Genomic DNA, 16362 nt, shown 5'->3' with positions numbered 1-16362 from the left:
CATTTATGTGCGGTAAATGAGAAATTGGGCATCGCACATTGGAGTCTCCATTTCATATTCAGGTCTTGCCATTTGTTTGCTCAAAACCCAGGTTGTGTCTGAGGGGACTGTCACGTTGAAAAGGAGCTTTCCTCTTTTATATGCACAGCACCCTGCACATATGAATTTGAATCAGAATACTGGCTGGCTTGGAATTTCTCTTTTGATAATTTCACCAAAGGCTGTGTATACGCTGACAGTCTTGGGAATAGAGAACAGCTTTTTGATTCTTGTGCACTGTCCTTTAGTTCATGTATTGTCCTCTCGCAATCTCCCTCCCTCCCCTCCCCTTTCTCACTCTAATCTCACATGTACACTTGCATACATACCATATGCATATTCATATTCACACTCTCACATCCAGAGCATGTAACAAATATCTATTTCACGGCCACGTGCATCTGCACACACAGACTAGATATATTTATTCATAAGCTCATTAGAGGAGTGGATTTGCCTGCTGCCATCCATCACACTGTCACCCAGCCTCAGCCTGGCACGCACTGACAACAGAACTGCAGGAGAGAAGTCCCTGGGATTTAGTCTCCTGGAGCTGCTGCTATAGAGGGGATTTACTCCAATAGACAGTGTCTCAGTGCGCCATTTTATGGGGGTGAGATCAGGAAGACAAAAAAGCAGAAAAACAGTAATCTTCCATTAGAAAGGGGACTGGTATATCCAAAAACTGATATTCTGGAAAAAAAATCACATCCCTGATTTTTCCCTTTTGTTATACTGAGGGTCAAGGGTTATATAAATATTTTCAACCTGGAACTGGGTCAATTCCGGAAGAAATGCACCTTTTGTGTACATAGATCCATGTACAAGTCTATTAGCCCAGTCTAAGGTGCCTCCATGCACTGTATTTGTAATGTAAGGCTATGAACTCTGTGGAGCTTAGAAGGTGGTGCCCACAGGTCCCCTCTAGGACCCACAGGTCATAGTCCAATGCACCACTCTTGCCAAGTACGCCTAACCAGTTCACATTCATATCCACTGACTGGTCCGTCCATTCCTACTTGTTTATTTCCTTGTGATACAAAACAGAAGACAGAAGCACTGCTTGAGTCTGTAGCACATGAGACAGGTGCTCTGTAGGAGAACAGGCTGACTAAACACCAAACAGGCTTTGAAGTCAACTGTTTACAGCCAAAAAATACCCATCATAACAATGCTTTATTCTAGTCTAGAGTCTTAAAATCTTTTGAAAAAATGTGCTGATGGGGTGAGAGAATTTCACTTGTTTCCAATGTAGTTTCACCCATTTTTTTTTTTAGCATTTTCTCGAAACAAGTGATTATTGAAGTAGGAGGACAGAATCGGCCATAATTAGAAATGATGAATAAATAAACGAGTAAGACAATGAATTTACCAGAAATTATTTATAGAGTCATTTATATTCATCATTCATTCATTCATTCATTCATTCATTGATGATCATTCATTTATTTATGTTCCTATTTATTTGTTTCTCTATTTCTCCCTACTAATAATATAATGAGGCTGTCAGTAAAAACATTTGAGTATTGTTTAGCACAGTATTGGTTGGTTATTGTCGGGGTGCATTGCTCGATTGGATTTGCCTTGCTTGGCTGACAACAAAACAACTTTTTTGGCTTGTAAAGCTTAGGTCAGAATATAGTCAGAATAATAATAAAAAAAAACGACCTCTGAGTTACAAGCCAAGAGTTGACTTCAAAGCCAGTGTATCATGTAAGTCTCTGTCAGAGTCTCTGTCGTGGATGGTGGTTGATAGTGGTTCAGGTCTGGTGCTCTCGCCCTCCTGGCTGTGACTCAGTTGTAGTTTCTCACTGTGGCATCTGTGCTGGCTCCGTCACTTCCTCTGCTCGCTCCCCTACTTGTAGCCAATGAGCACACAGCCTCTCCAGGTCATACCAACTCATCATTAACACTCACAGAATGTGTGCAGCAAGTGAACACATCTACTTTACACACAAACATGAGTGAACACTTAGTATAAATACTGTATGTACCAAAATTCTGTCCTATTCTGTTCATCTGCATGTGTGCTCAGACGTACGCAGACAGCTTAGTCTACCCACAAAAATGACATTTAGAGGTGTGGAGTGGCTGCCGTCCGCCCACCACGCAGCCCATTATACAGGCCTGAATTGTAACATGAAGCCCACACAACAGTGGCGAGCTTGTTCTTGTTGTTCTACAGTTGTTGTGGGGCATCGTTGCTGGAGCAGATGTTTCAACTGCTGCTCTTGACTTGCAGCTCACCCCGCTACGGTCTTTCACCCAAGCAGCGGTGCTGCTCTAGATAGTTTTAGACGTGTGCACTCACCCATAATGAGAATGGCTAACAGTTGCAGCATACAGTGCATAAGCCCTCTAATCTATTTTTAACCTTTATTTAACCAACGTGGTTAATTAAGAACAAATTATGCTTAGCTATTACCCACCCCTCACCCCCCAAAAAGTAAACAAAACTTGAAATTGAACAGATTAAACACAGCACATGATTGTCTTTTTTCCCCGTTTTCCAAGAGCACCCGATACATTTTTGATCCTAGTTTGACAGTATAGAGCAACCAGTCACTTTCTTTTTTCGCAGGATTTAGTTGAGAGTGGTTGAATTGCTCTGCACAATCACAGTAGCTATTTCAAGAGAGTGAAAACTATTATAGTGAAAGAAAAGCTGCTTCGAAATATGCCATGATTCCAATCGCTTAGGAATTAACACCTGTTCAGAATGATGGAATGTTTCTGAGTTTTGTTTTCTGCGCAGCAAAAGCCACTCAACATACAGTGGAGGCATGCTTGGCATTTTCCTGTGTTAACGGTTGAAACATAAAAATTCCTCACATTTTCTTGTTTGTGAGAGGCAAAGAGAACGGAGAAAGCATTACGCCATCAGTGTACTTGCATTGGAGAGCTAACACAAACAATGATTTTACAACCACATACTTACAAAGTTGCTCATAATACGACAATTACAATGCCTGAGAATGATGCTGAATGTGATAAATGGGCAGGTGTTCTCTGGCATCACTTCCTGGTGATGGAGTTACATAACAGGTGGGTGTCGGTATTAAAGGCTTCTCTCTGCATTGGGAAAGGTGATGCTGTGTACAGTACAGAGCAGCACAAAGCCTAGTAGTCCTGCAGCTCAGTGGGTAGAGCATGGTGCTAATACTGTCACGGTTAGGGTTTTGATTCCCACTGCCTCCACCCAAACTACATCAAAATGCACACACTCATGGTACTGTAAGGTTTGGATACCGCCAAACCGCCAAATGTTACATGCTGGTAGAATCCCCGCGCTGTGCTGAAGAACCCCTAAATAAAGATCATGTCACAGCCGCCGCCCCCGCCTTTTACCGCTCTCTCCACACACGTCTTGTCGAAGGGCCTCGTTTGATGGCTCAGACCTGGTGCTTGAGTCAGGCGTGAAGACATTCCTAAAAATGGATATCATTTGCATTCCTTCTGTGATTGTGTCACCGAACAAACAGACCCAACAAGCATATTTTGCACTCCATCTTTTCAGTTGAAAGGCGCTGGTGTTTTCACACTTCCACGTTTATATCTCGTTCGCTGTTTCATGAGTGGCGGAATGTGACCATTTTGGTAATATGTAGAGGGAGTGGTGGGATTTTTCAACAATTCAGTAATGGGTTGAGTTTCTGTCGGCGTATTGGTTTGCCCAAGCCCACTACCTGATTCCCCATGCTGCTTGTTTGCTCAAGCTTTACCTTAACTTGACCCAAGCCAAATGTAAAGACTGTGTTAGCTGCCTAAGAAGGCCTTTTAGGATGTGTTCATTATTTCACTGCTTCAAGTTCACACGCTCTCTCTGTCTTCCTCCCTCTCTCTCCTGTCTCTGTCTCTGTCACTCTTCTCTCTTTCTTGTCTTCTTCCATCTCCTCGTTCTGTGTGTTGTCCCCCTCTCTATATGTGTGTGTGTGTGTGTGTGTGTGTGTGTGTGTGTGTGTGCTTTCTGCTCCCAGCCCCTCTGCGGAAAGCAAAGTTTGTGGAGAGCCCTCGCATTCCACAATCAGAGCTTGGCTCCCCTACACACACCTCCACCACTGCCAAGAATCCAGACCTGGACACATACTGCCCTGGTAAGTTTTGGCCAGCTCATCCCCCAAGCTGTTCTCTTGTTTTTGTTTTTTTAATGTTACTTTTTCATTTTGTTATGTTACTTTTGCATGTTTGTTTCTGTCTGAATAATGTGTGTGAATGCACGAGAGAGACGGAGAGTGCGCGTCCGGCAAATTGAGCGTTCGTCTGTGTTTGTCAGTTATTCTGTCGGCTGCCGCAGCATCTTTCACAGGCACTGAACATTGCTCAGGTCATTAACGAAATAGCTTTGCTGGTGCACACCCTGTCCATCCTCATTGCCTCCCTTTCACTATCTCTCCCTCTCTCTCCCTCTCCCTCCCTCTCTCCCTCTCTAATCCTCCCTCGCTGCTCTCTCACTCCGCTCTGGTTCTCGGACTGAGAGCTTGTTTAGGCGCTGCCGCTGTTTTCTGTTAACTTCACAGTCGGCGGTTCCTCGGTAATCCGGCGGACAGTCCAGATCCCTCTACTCCCCATCTATCCCTGTCTCCCCCCTCTCTCTCTCTCTTTCTCTTTTTCTCCCTTGCTCATCCTCTCCCTCTCTCTACCCCCGCTGCACAAGGAGGACAGTAATGCGGGTCACTCAAGGATAGCGCTCTGGTTAGATTTGGTTCTAGTGTATCAGCTTTCTCATCTCGCCTCTCCTTTCCTGTTGGGGAAACGCAGTGTTAGCTTCCTGACCTGTCTTGTCGGCTTGGGTACCGCTGGCTGTGTGGACTTCTCAGCGTAGCATGCCGATGCTACAACACCCCAGGGTCGAATGAAGACATGAGGCAAATAGGGATAGGGGGTAGTAGAGCTTAACTGGTGTAATAGGACAAAAATGGCCGACAGAGTGCTACCAGCCTTCTCCTGTCAGCCTCTTCTGCTGGGTCTCTGCTCTATGGGAGCTCTAAGTAGGTGATCTATCTATAGATAGATATACTAGAATATAGTGGAGTCTTATATAGTATTGCTTATCATAGTATCAGTGTGTGTAGTACGTACTACACAATATCTTAAGATAATCTCTTTTGTTCTGCCACTTGAATTGCTATTGTTGCTCACGGATGAAATGTCCTTGACTTTGGCATTGTTTCGTATCAAGCCAGTGAAATAGACTGTGGAATAGCCTATCAGTGGAGATGAATCGGTAAAAGCTCCTGCAGATGTGACAATTCAGGTTTGAAATGGTAATCTCTGCTGTCATTGAGGCAGCAAAAAGAGGTGATTACAAACAGGAATGCTCCGTGCGATACAGCAGGAATTTGGAGAGGAACCAGGGGAAGAGATGAGTTTTCCGGTTCAGGGGGCGAGGCTCCGAACCTCCCAGGTGGACAGATGGATGTCTTAGCTCTTAACAAGGGCTCCCGGGAACGAGTAGCGGCAGGACAGTGACTTAAACATCTGATCTCACGCCAGCCCGCGCTGTGCCGCTGACACCGTCGCCTAGGGGACATCAGGTATCAGCTGATTATTACGGCCCACGAATGAAACCGTGGTCTCGTATGTACGGCTCGTGAATATTTTGTGAGATAGCTTGTAAAATTCGCCATTAGCCATCCTCCTCATATCGTGGTGTGAAATCTCCTCTAATGATGTTGAAACCCTGCCTGCTTACAGTAATTACCTAGACCTCCCTGCAGAGTCCTGTTGTGCTTTTATGTATAAAGCTTCTGAGTATTGTCGCGCCAGATAAGATCGCTGGCACGCACATGAGGAATGTGAAATTCACCCTGATTTAGAAGGCCAGCTGATCTCTGATTAGCACTCCTGTCCTAAGATACTCCAAGATACTCTTAGAATATCTGTTGGCATCTTGATAATGTCTTTTCCTGTGCACATTTGTGTTTTTATGTTCTCTGTATTCATGCTGTCTTGATGTCCTAACTGAGGTGTGCCTTGTTTTCGTTTCCTTTGGCTCTCAGCTGCTATTTTGCAAATTCATTATCCTTTTCACTTGGTGATCCATGTTGTCTCTCATTGAAGTGTTCTTCATTTTAAGCATAGCATCCTTATCGGCCTAAAAAAGGTTGTTTTTTTTTACTCTTGGGAAGGTGGTTATTATCTGTAACTAAGGACTTATTCTTTGAGGACTTGCCCTGTTGAAGTGCCCAGTACAGGTGAAATATGAGCAGCCTTTCGGTAGCCGTTGTGTCTTACCTGTGGCCCCGGCCTATTAATACCTTCTCCTGTCCTGTCCTGTCCCCTGCCTGCAGCACACATGGCTCGCTCTCCCTCTCAGTGCGCGAGGGCAGATCTGTGGACGGCCAGGGAGAAACAGATGCGCTCGCACAGGAACACATTCCTAGCCGCGCGCAAAGATAGTTGCTATGGCAACCATCTGTCTCCTTCGCAGCTCAGGAATCCAATGGAGAGGAGAGTGCGTGTATGTGTGTGTGTGTGTGTGTGTTTGGGGGGGGTTGGTTCAGAAACATGAGAGATTTATTTTGTTCCTGCTTTTTTTTCATATTCAAATTTTATCGTCAAGGACTACATGGTGTGTTTAATATCACTGTGGTGAGAATTGCCTGAAGTTCCACTTAAGGCATGTGTGTTACATGCTTGGTGCTGTCGCCTAGCTTTGAAGCTATCTGGATGTACTGCTTCAGTGGCTTCAATAAGAGGCAGCGTGTGCCATTGTGATAATCTGTACTTAAAGAGCAGAAAGCAGAGCTATAAGCAGAATTACATCAATACATACCACCCGTACAATATGCTAATGTATACATCCCCTTTGGTAGCAGCTCATTAATATCAGTTACAGACAGGGGAAGATTTTAAAAAAGATTGTAGAAGAGATGTAGATGAAATCAAAGAGTGCTCGCGATGGGAGATATTACTGGATATCATAGGCTGAAGCCACTTTCACAGTAAGATATCAGACATTTAGTACCACACTCAGTGTGATTGCCTCATGATGTATTAGCCCAAACAACTGGGTCTTAGTCGTGTGTTTGACTGGGTGGTTCATGGAGTGTGACAGTGTGAGGATGTACAAAGGGATTGTCTATGTTTAGCTCCAGGGAGTTACTGCAGGCTCCGGCGTCCAGATTAGAGATTTGGGCTGCCACATCAAAAGAGACACAGGCAAACTGCTCGCCCCTGCACACAGTCTGTCCGACAGTTGGCAGAGAGAGAGCGGCAGTAATAAGACGGAAAGACGGGGACAGAGAGGCAGGGACTGAGAGAGAGAGAGTGTGTGGGGGGAAGACGGAGGGAGACAAACAGATACGGTACAGGCAGAAAGCCAGACAGAGAGAGAGAGAGAGAGAGAGAGAGAGAGAGAGAGTCACGCTGACTTAGAGAGGCAGTGCCTGAGAGTGAGAGAAATGGACAAAGAGAGAGAGAACAGGACACAAACATGCACACAGAGACACAGAGCCCCTATGTGATCTCAGTCATGGCCGCAGACCCTCCAGGAGCAGCTGACTAATCACTGCTAATGTATTCACTGCTTACTACTACCAGTCTGTCAACTGGGAAGCCTTTACTGCCTCTATGGCCAGACACACACACACATTTCATCTGATGCACACATTCACACACACAGGCACACACACTCAAACATGTGCACACATATCTCTACACAAAAGGCTCAGTTTTGTCCAGTGGATAGACATGTTGCTTGTGTTTGCCGGTAATTTTCTTGTGTAAATGGCTTTACGTCTTGCTGCCTTTGCCACGTCCCCTGTGATGTTAGATGTAAGGAGGTGGAACTATAATTCCATCAACCCACATCTTCTCCATTACCACGCTCAGCGTTCTTCCTCAAGGGACGCTCAGGGATTGAATGACCTTGGAGGCCCTCGTAAGTGTATTCTGCTCCATATTCCATAAGTGTATTCAGCCGCATCACTTACCGGCTGCATCCGTCTCATCCTCATCTAGGCTCTTGTGGACCTAATGTGTGCTGTGATTACCTCGTTATAGGTTCCTACTGTATGTGTTTTTATAAAGGCTCAGCAGAACCAAGCGACATTATCCCTCTTGGCTGGCGTCGAAGCGTTTCTCTCCCTCAGCAGGTGCCCATCTTCCCTCCTTACTCAGAGGCTTGGAGTCCATCAAATGGGGATCCTGATAGTGACCCGCCTGTCAGTCCGTGAGCGAACGGAGAAGGCAGCCTCGGCTTTAGATTGCCTGCCTGCCTGTCTGTCTGTCTTCAGGCCTTTTGAACAGACGAGTGAGGGGCCACAGGCTTTAGAGGAGCTGCCTGTCTTCAGAGAGGTGGCGCAGCGGCTGGGATTGTCTAATGGTCGTCAGTCAGGACTTACCGTAGCTACCTGCCAGTCTGGTCCAACCTGCCCTGCAGGAGGACGACAGGGAAGAGGAGAGAGCAGAGAACTGGCCCTGCCGCTAGCTGTTTTTATCTCACTGCTGTTTATTTAAACACCGGCCGCCTCGCTCCGTTGGCTTTGATGTTATTAACGTCCTAGCCAATCCAGTGGCTTCACATATCCAATTACATCTGTTTACGTTTAGCCACTAGTTATTCTTTTTGCAACCAACAGAGTGAGTAATTAGCGAATTGCTTCAGCAATAAGAGCAGCATTCCCACCAATAAAGTGAAATTGAAAGTACCGTCAGGGCATGATAACCGCGTGTTATTGGAAAACCTGATACCGCTGGTGGGGGTTTGTTATGGGTGGAGTGTAACCAGGCAAAATGTTGACAAGATGAGATCATTAAAGCATTTTGCTTTGTGTCCTGATGCAAAGTTGGCATCTACAGTCCCTTAGCTGTGTGTGTTTTGATCACCATGTGGGCTTACCTTGGCTGTTTTTTTTCTCTCTTTTTTTTCTCTCCGTAGAGCTAGGAGTGTCTGTAAACAGGATAGTGAGATAGATACACACCCATTCTCCCTCTCTCTCTCTCTCTCTCTCGTACAGTCACACACACAGGTGAAGGGCGTATCTCCTTACCTCACACGAGTACAATGCAGTGTGCAGCGGTGATGAGTGGTGCGGAAGGATCTGTGTAGTCAGTGAAGAAGGATTTTTGTAGCCGGTGTTGAAGGATCTTTGTAGTCACTGTGGAAGGATCTTTGTGGAGGGCAGTTCTGTGGTTTTTGCCGGAGCGTCCAGCCGTTGTGGAATGTGTCTGTAATGCACAGCTCAGAGCTCCAGGAAACCTCAGGTAGTGCGCTTCATATTGCAGGAATATCCTGGTCTTGTATCCGGGGTTTCTGTGGCTGGGGTTGGGTTTATGCAAAGCAAATTTAGCATGAAGGTGTTTTACATTTCCAGGTAATGGGGGGAAAGTGATGGTGGACCCGAAGGCGTTTTTGTTTTCTGAGGCGGACTTGTCCTTTTTGAGTTGAATTCTTTGAAGGACTTTTTTTTTATGTGAACATGGCAAAACAAGCTGTTGTTCTGAGTCTGCCCACCACTGACACACATACTTTATTTCTCTCTCTTTTTTCTCTTTTCTCTCTCTCTTTTCCTCTCATCTTCTGCGCCTCCCTCTCTCTCTCTTTTCTCTCTCCCCCGCAATCTCTTTCTCATTCTCTCTCTCTCTCTCTCTCTCCCTCCGCACACACCTCGTTCCTTCTGTCTCTCTGCCTCTGCAGGGGAGTCAAGCCAGGAGCTGGGCCCCCCTCCGTCGGTGGATGAGGCAGCCAACACATTGATGACGCGCCTGGGCTTCCTTCTGGGAGACAAAGTGAGCGAGGGGCCAGCCGGTACCCAGTACAGCATGGAGGAACCCGAGGCGAGACAGGTAATGGCCTCACTAATGAAGCACACACCATCAGAAAAAAGAAACAATCACTTGACATTTTTTCACATCCGAATCTGCTTTGATGATGTAATGGCTGATTGTGAGATTTAAATGTGTTTGAAGCTGTAAAATGTTGTTTTTTTCTTGAAACATTTTATTTCTTTGAAAAGAAGGGACAACATTTTATCATTTGTTAAGGGGCTTTTTAAGGGGCTTCAAGGGGCTTTTTTTTTTTAATACAAACAGCCTGAATGACAAAGGCACAGTATTGTACCTCTTTTTCTGACAATGCACCTCAGAAACTGAGTTTGCAGCTCCAAAAATACATTTACATCTTGTGGTGTCACTATATGCTCACAGTCAGTTTGAGTATGAGGGACATTTTTTTTCTGGGGTTGTGCTAGACTTTAGATGAATGGTTGATGTCAGAGAAATTGCTTGTATTTTATGCTTTATCCCCTTTCATGCTGTTGACATGGTTCACCCGAATCGTATTGTCTTATTGTATTTGTCAATTTGACACATTTTGGATTTTTAGAGATTGCACTTTGAAAGTTGAACAAACACAGACGTCATCTGATTTGATCTATTTGCTTTTGACATTTATCTTCATAATATCCTTGTTTACACTCTGTTTTGACAGACTGTTTTGATCTTTGGAAATCAGGATAGCCAGATCAAAAGACTTCTCAGTAAATTGCCCTCAAACACCAATGTATTTTGGATTCAGAATTCGTCAGTGTCTCTGTACCGAGCAAATGTCTGCCCATCTAATTAGATTTTTATATAACCAATACTCTTGATTATTTAGTTCACGGTGTACCTTAAACTTTGCTTATTGCCAGCATTTTTCTTGCGCTGACATGCAGCGGGTTAAGCTTAACATTTCTCTCCTCCGCCGAAACCTTTCTATTTGTGTCTTTGGCAGTTGCGCCGCAAACAGCTTTTGGCACAACGGGCCTGCTCTAAGCTCTGCAGCAGATGCCCTGTTTTCTCTACCTAAACTTGATTTGACAGGTATGAATTTGCCGAACAGGGGGGAAAAAACAGCAGCAGCGGAGAGACAGAGATAGGGAGGGAGAGGGGCGAACCTGTTGCTGAGGCATTTAAAGTAAAGCCCGTATGGGTCTGCACTAAAGCAGCGTGGATAAGCGATTAGACTGATGGACTGACCGTGCTTGATGTGAGCGCTGCCGGAGCAGTGGGGGTGTATCGAGTGAGAGAGGTTTATTCAAGCGGCTCCTTTTAGAGATGTGAGTCATACTAGCACCCTACTGCGTCGTGTTCCCACAGTACAAACTTATTATTTTACATATCTGTCCCAAATACCATCATCCCAATTTCAATTTGTTTGATGTATTAACCACCGCCAAAACCGACAGGGAATTCCGCAAGACACCATCTATTAAGAGATAAGAGATCATTTTTTTATTTACATGGGGTGCGCTAAACTTTTAACAGGCAGTGCTAGAGACGGTAATAATAGATACACACAGGCCATCTGGGCACTCGCAGGGTGCTGCTAACTCGCTAGTGATGCTACCAGTCTCTCTTGGTGCCTGTCAGCATATCCAAGTTATTAATTCTCACTATTTTACAGTCAGTTGACAGCGGAGACAGCCAAATATCTAAAAGACACTTTCAAAAATAAAAACTGGAGGTTGAGAACTGGTTTAGCAACAAATATATGTGGCTTGGATTGGTTTGGGCCTGAGCCCTGCTTCTGTCTACTATGAAGACTTGGTTCATCGGTGATCTAAAAATACATGTTTGGGATGAGCGTGGGATGAGGGCTTACCCCACTAGAATGTGTTTTCATGTCCCTGTGTGTGTATCTATCAAACGCCCCGAGTGCTACCATCTTACATTTGGCGTGGCTGAATTCCTGCAGTAGCTGGTGTCTCTGCTGCAAGACCTCACCAGCTGATGGAACAAGGTGACCTTAACTCTCAGAGAGTGCAGTTAATTGCCTCTCCTACTCGCTCTCTCGCTTCCTGAATAGAGGCAACGCTCCAAGTTCAATCCAATCCCCTCGCGCTGTTTTAAGGTCAGACCAACACAAGGCGGGGTTCATTAGCCCAACAGATAGAGCTGCTGTGCTGGTGTGGGTGTGGATAGAGGTTTGTGTGTGTAGGTGTCTGTGCGTGTTTGTTTGTGTTGGGGTCAAGCTCCTGTGAATATGGCAATTTAGTGGCTCCGGCCATGGTGAGTGGACAGCAATGACTCAAAGACTCAAAGAGGGCCTGACTGATGTAATCTCTCTCTCTCTCTCTCTCACTCTCACTCTCACTCTCACTCTCACTCTCACTCTCACTCTCACTCTCACTCTCACTCTCTCACACACACACACACACACACACACACACACACACACACACACACACACGCACACAGACCGGGCTGAGGCTAGGGGCCGTGTACTGTAATTGCCAGTGCGTTGCCTAGCTCTCAGCTGCCACAATCTGTGATTCAAACAAAGCCACCAAGGCTAAAAAAAAAAAAAAAAAGAGCCAGTAGGTCTGACTGTGTACTGCACACAAGTACTGTGACATTGATTTGATTTTGTGTCTTCATTGGACTCCCATGTTCAACCACACTGAAACCGTGGCAACAGCAGAAAGTGTGTGTTTGTGTATGTGTGTGTGTACATAGATTGGCTTAGACAAGGTACGTGCCCTCCATCCATCCCCTGCAGATTAAGCAAACTACAGCTTGCCTTGACCGCCACTTCACCCCTCCTGTCCTCACTAAGTGTTCACCCCAAGGCCAACCTTGACTCATAAACACTGCTGTTAAGGAGAGATGAGGGTGTGTGTGTGTGTGTCTGATTATGTGTACATACTTATGTACTTGCATCCCCGTGTGTCTTGTGCATATCTGTAGATGCTGCATGCATGTATTTTGAGTGCATGTGTGTGCGTTTGCCTGTGTGCCTGGGTGTGTGTATGTGTGTGTGTGTGTGTGTGTGTGTGCGCACAGCAGCAGATTAGACACAGCAGAGTGTTTTTGTCCCCTGTGGTCTCTTTTTCTCCCGACCTGAGCCGACACAGAAGAAGGTCACTGCAGGGTGCCAGAACAACGCTGTCACAGCCACCACCCACTGAAAGGATGCTGGGAAGAACTGTATATACGAGGATGTGATTTCAGAGTTTTATTCAGTTGTTTTTTTTTCCCACTGTGCTATTGCCACAGCGCCATGATCAAGAGGCAAATTTAGCTCTGTCAGTGAGGGTGAGACACTTCACCCCTCTGTACCTATGCACCATCAAAATTAATTATGGTGTACAGCTCTTCAGAAAATCAATCTCTCCAAATAATGTTCTTTATTGAGCTGTATCTAATTAATGTAAACAATGTAATCAATTCTCACACAACTCCTACAATCCTCTCTCGTATTCAGGAAGGACTATACGTTATTGCCATAAATGTGTACAGAATTTGAACTTGTTTTTGGAAATGCCACTTCTGTTTGTTTCTACTGGGGGATTGCTGTTTCCCTGTTTTTTGGTGTTCCTGATATGTATGCTATCTCTTTGTCTTTGCAAGTCTGGTGCTACTGTAGGGATGAAGTCAAGTTTATTCCCTCGCACTCCTTACCTGCAGTAAAATTGCTGAAATGTACATTTGTAAAGACATTGTAGTTACAAGTGCAATTTGCAGGTGCTATTGATGTTGGAGAAAGTTTGCCGCAGTACTAGTTATTTAGTGTGTATGTATGTATGTATGTGTGTGTTTACATGTGTATAGATGTGTGTGTGTAGTTTGCCGCTGTCCTCTGCTTCTGTTGTGTAACCTTGTTTTTGAGTCTTTTATTTGTCTTATTTGTGAAGCCCTTTGTATAGCCCGCTATACAAATAAAATCATTAGTTATTATAGTGTGCGTTGGTATATGTGTGGTGGAGACAATGCTGACAGTACTGACTGTGTGGGTATCGCAGCTGGAGGTTGAGCTTTTGAAAACTGCAATATTGAAGTGGCATTTTCAATTGTAAATGGCTCAGACGTTAAATGCTCAAACATTGTACTGTGCCATTTACACCAGCGTACGCCTATGGAATTGTTGGAACAAAACAAAGCATTTAAAATGTTTGTTTCCGTGCGTCCCAGGGCCAGAACCAGAGGATCAGCCCGTGCTCCACCCTGACCAGCAGCACTGCCTCGCCCCCTGCAGGCAGCCCCTGCTCCACCCTGCCCCCCACCATGCCCGGCCAGGCCGGCAACAGGGACTGTGCCTACGGCTCCGTCACCAGTCCCACCTCAACCCTGGAGAGCAGGGACAGCGGGATCATCGGTGAGACTGGCACCTAGACACAGTAACAATTCTAACACATATGTACGCATGTAGAACACACAGGCCAAACATCATTCATATTTATTGGAGAATGAGAGCGCAAACTTGGTTGACAATGGTCAAGTTTATCTGCCCTTCATCTAATGATGATAATAATAATATTAGTGCTTCATTTTTGTATTGATAATGTTCTAGAATTGCCTCTCTATTGTTTTTATTGAGGTTACTTTCAGTGGCATCTCTGTGCATTCTATTTCTATGTCTAGTATTCTGTACTAATTAGACTATGAGTACTAGCACCTGTGTTCTAATGATTATTGATGCCTGTCTTGTATTTAACGGAGTCGATAGTGACATTTTGAGTGTTTCTGTCGAAAAGTTGTTTTTTTTAAGACAATAAAGAATTCTGCATCGGAGCTATGGGAGTGCTAGTTTGTGAAAACAGAGATGTAAAAGTAGATTTAAAATAGTAAAAGTGAAAAGCAAAGCAATAAACCAAAATAAAAGCAAGCCTATAAAAGTGAGTTTTAAGTGATTTAAAAAAATATACAGAATTAGTCAGCCTACGCTCAGACAGTTTGTTCCAAAGTCTAGGAGCTCTGATGGCGCAGGCCCGATCACATCTAGTTGTCAGTCTAGACTGTGGGAACCTGCCAGCCTGCCAGTAGGAACCTGCCAGAGGAACTCAGGCTGCAGTTCGGCTCGTACGAGGGTTAAAAGGACTGTGATGTAGCTTGGTGCCAGACTTGTCTGTGCCTTAAAAGCATAGACATGAATTTTTCTCAAAGTTAACTTCAGCTTTAGTTAAATACTGTGGCCATACATGCAGCATCACAACAATGAGGAAGGCCTGCATTCCTCAAATACTCCCTTCTGCTCCCTTCTGCTCCCTCTCTTTGCCCCACCCCAACAACCCACTCGTCGTTTTTGCCGTTGCAGCCACCCTGACCAGCTACTCGGAGAATATGGAGCGAGGCGGCAAATACGGCGAGGGCTCCCGGGGCAACCTGAAGCTGTGGCAGTCCCAGAAATCAGGCATGGACTCGTTCCTGTACCGGGTGGACGAGAACATGACCGCCTCCACCTACAGCCTCAACAAAATCCCTGAGCGCAACCTGGAGAGCATGTCCTCCCACTCCGCCCACTCCATCCCCCTGTACCTCATGCCCCGCCCTAACTCTGTGGCTGGTGAGTCTTCCCCCGTCTCCCCCATCTCCCCTACTCTTGTAAAAGTAGACAAGAAAGCGGCAGTTTCTCTGTGGAGCCAGAAATAAGGTTATTGAATGCTGCATGGACAAGTACAATTTTTGCCAAGCTATTGTGTACTTTTCTGGCAAAATTGGATTGAACTCTTCGCAGTTGTCCTATGCCCTATTTCTGACTCCTGTGCTGCTGCTAACTCCCTCTTTACTCTCTCTCCCTGCTTGGTTTCTTCCTACATGACCTTTGACCCTCTCCTTTGGACACTGATTCCCTGTCTCTTCCACTTGTGTGACTCCTGTGACCCAAATGTATGCTTGTTGTTTTCCTCCCCGCTTAGTCATTATCTTCCTCTCTGCCTCAGTAAAAAAAACAAAAAAACAGAAAGAGCTCAACAGTGGTTTGATTCGATTTAAGTTTTTAATTTTCACATTTTTCATGTTCTGTGGAGGGAAGAGCTCTTGTCCATCCAATTATCTTGAAATTTTGGATGGCTGTAAATCCGCGGTGGTATTTTGTTCAACTCTCACAGCTCTCTGGTATGGATTCAAACCACAGAGCAGAACAATGCAGTCTGGGAAATGGCTTCGGCAGAGGAACACAGCCGAAAGAACATCACATAGGCAAACTGGCATTTGTATTGCTTTAAGAGGTCTCATTGATGTGTGTGTCTAATTGTAGACTATGGCTTGCCTCAAATAGGCTCCCAAAAGTAATGGTAAATACATCGGAAAAATGTCAGTTTCATAACATTGAGGCAGTCCTAATGGGCCTGATTGTATTATTGTTCTCATCGTCAGAGTGGCTATTATAGAAGATGATCTCTATTATGTACTTCTCCCACTCTCGCTGGAAAGTGTGTATGCATTTGTGCGTGCACGTAGATGTACGCACGCATTTATATTTTGCTAAGCGCTGTAATATGCCTGAGAAGGCCCGTCGCTGCAGCTATGACCCTCTCTTTATGCTGGTCATGTTCTGCTGTTTGACACTCCGGCTGTCTGGCAGCACAACGACTCACCCGGCTTTACAGATTCAGCCTC

General features: G+C 45.2%; 1 protein-coding gene across 1 annotated transcript in view; it reads left to right on the top strand.

Moving 5' to 3' along the window:
• LOC139658637 (protein TANC2-like) overlaps positions 1–16362 on the top strand; it is a 68968-nt gene that overhangs the window by 17239 nt on the left and 35367 nt on the right. The window contains exons 3-5 of the mRNA XM_071536778.1: positions 9680–9834; positions 13936–14119; positions 15059–15307. Of these exons, the coding sequence (XP_071392879.1) occupies positions 9680–9834; positions 13936–14119; positions 15059–15307 (588 nt within the window). The remainder of the gene's footprint in view (positions 1–9679; positions 9835–13935; positions 14120–15058; positions 15308–16362) is intronic.

This window comes from Centroberyx affinis, unplaced genomic scaffold, assembly GCF_046629955.1.
Source record: "Centroberyx affinis isolate AG114_WGS23_722 - 3 ecotype Tasmania unplaced genomic scaffold, CSIRO-AGI_Caff_v1 ptg002935l_1, whole genome shotgun sequence".
NCBI classification, from domain to species: Eukaryota; Metazoa; Chordata; class Actinopteri; order Beryciformes; family Berycidae; genus Centroberyx; species Centroberyx affinis.
Note: the sequence above shows the minus strand (reverse complement) of the source record. Positions and strands in the feature narration are given on the sequence as shown.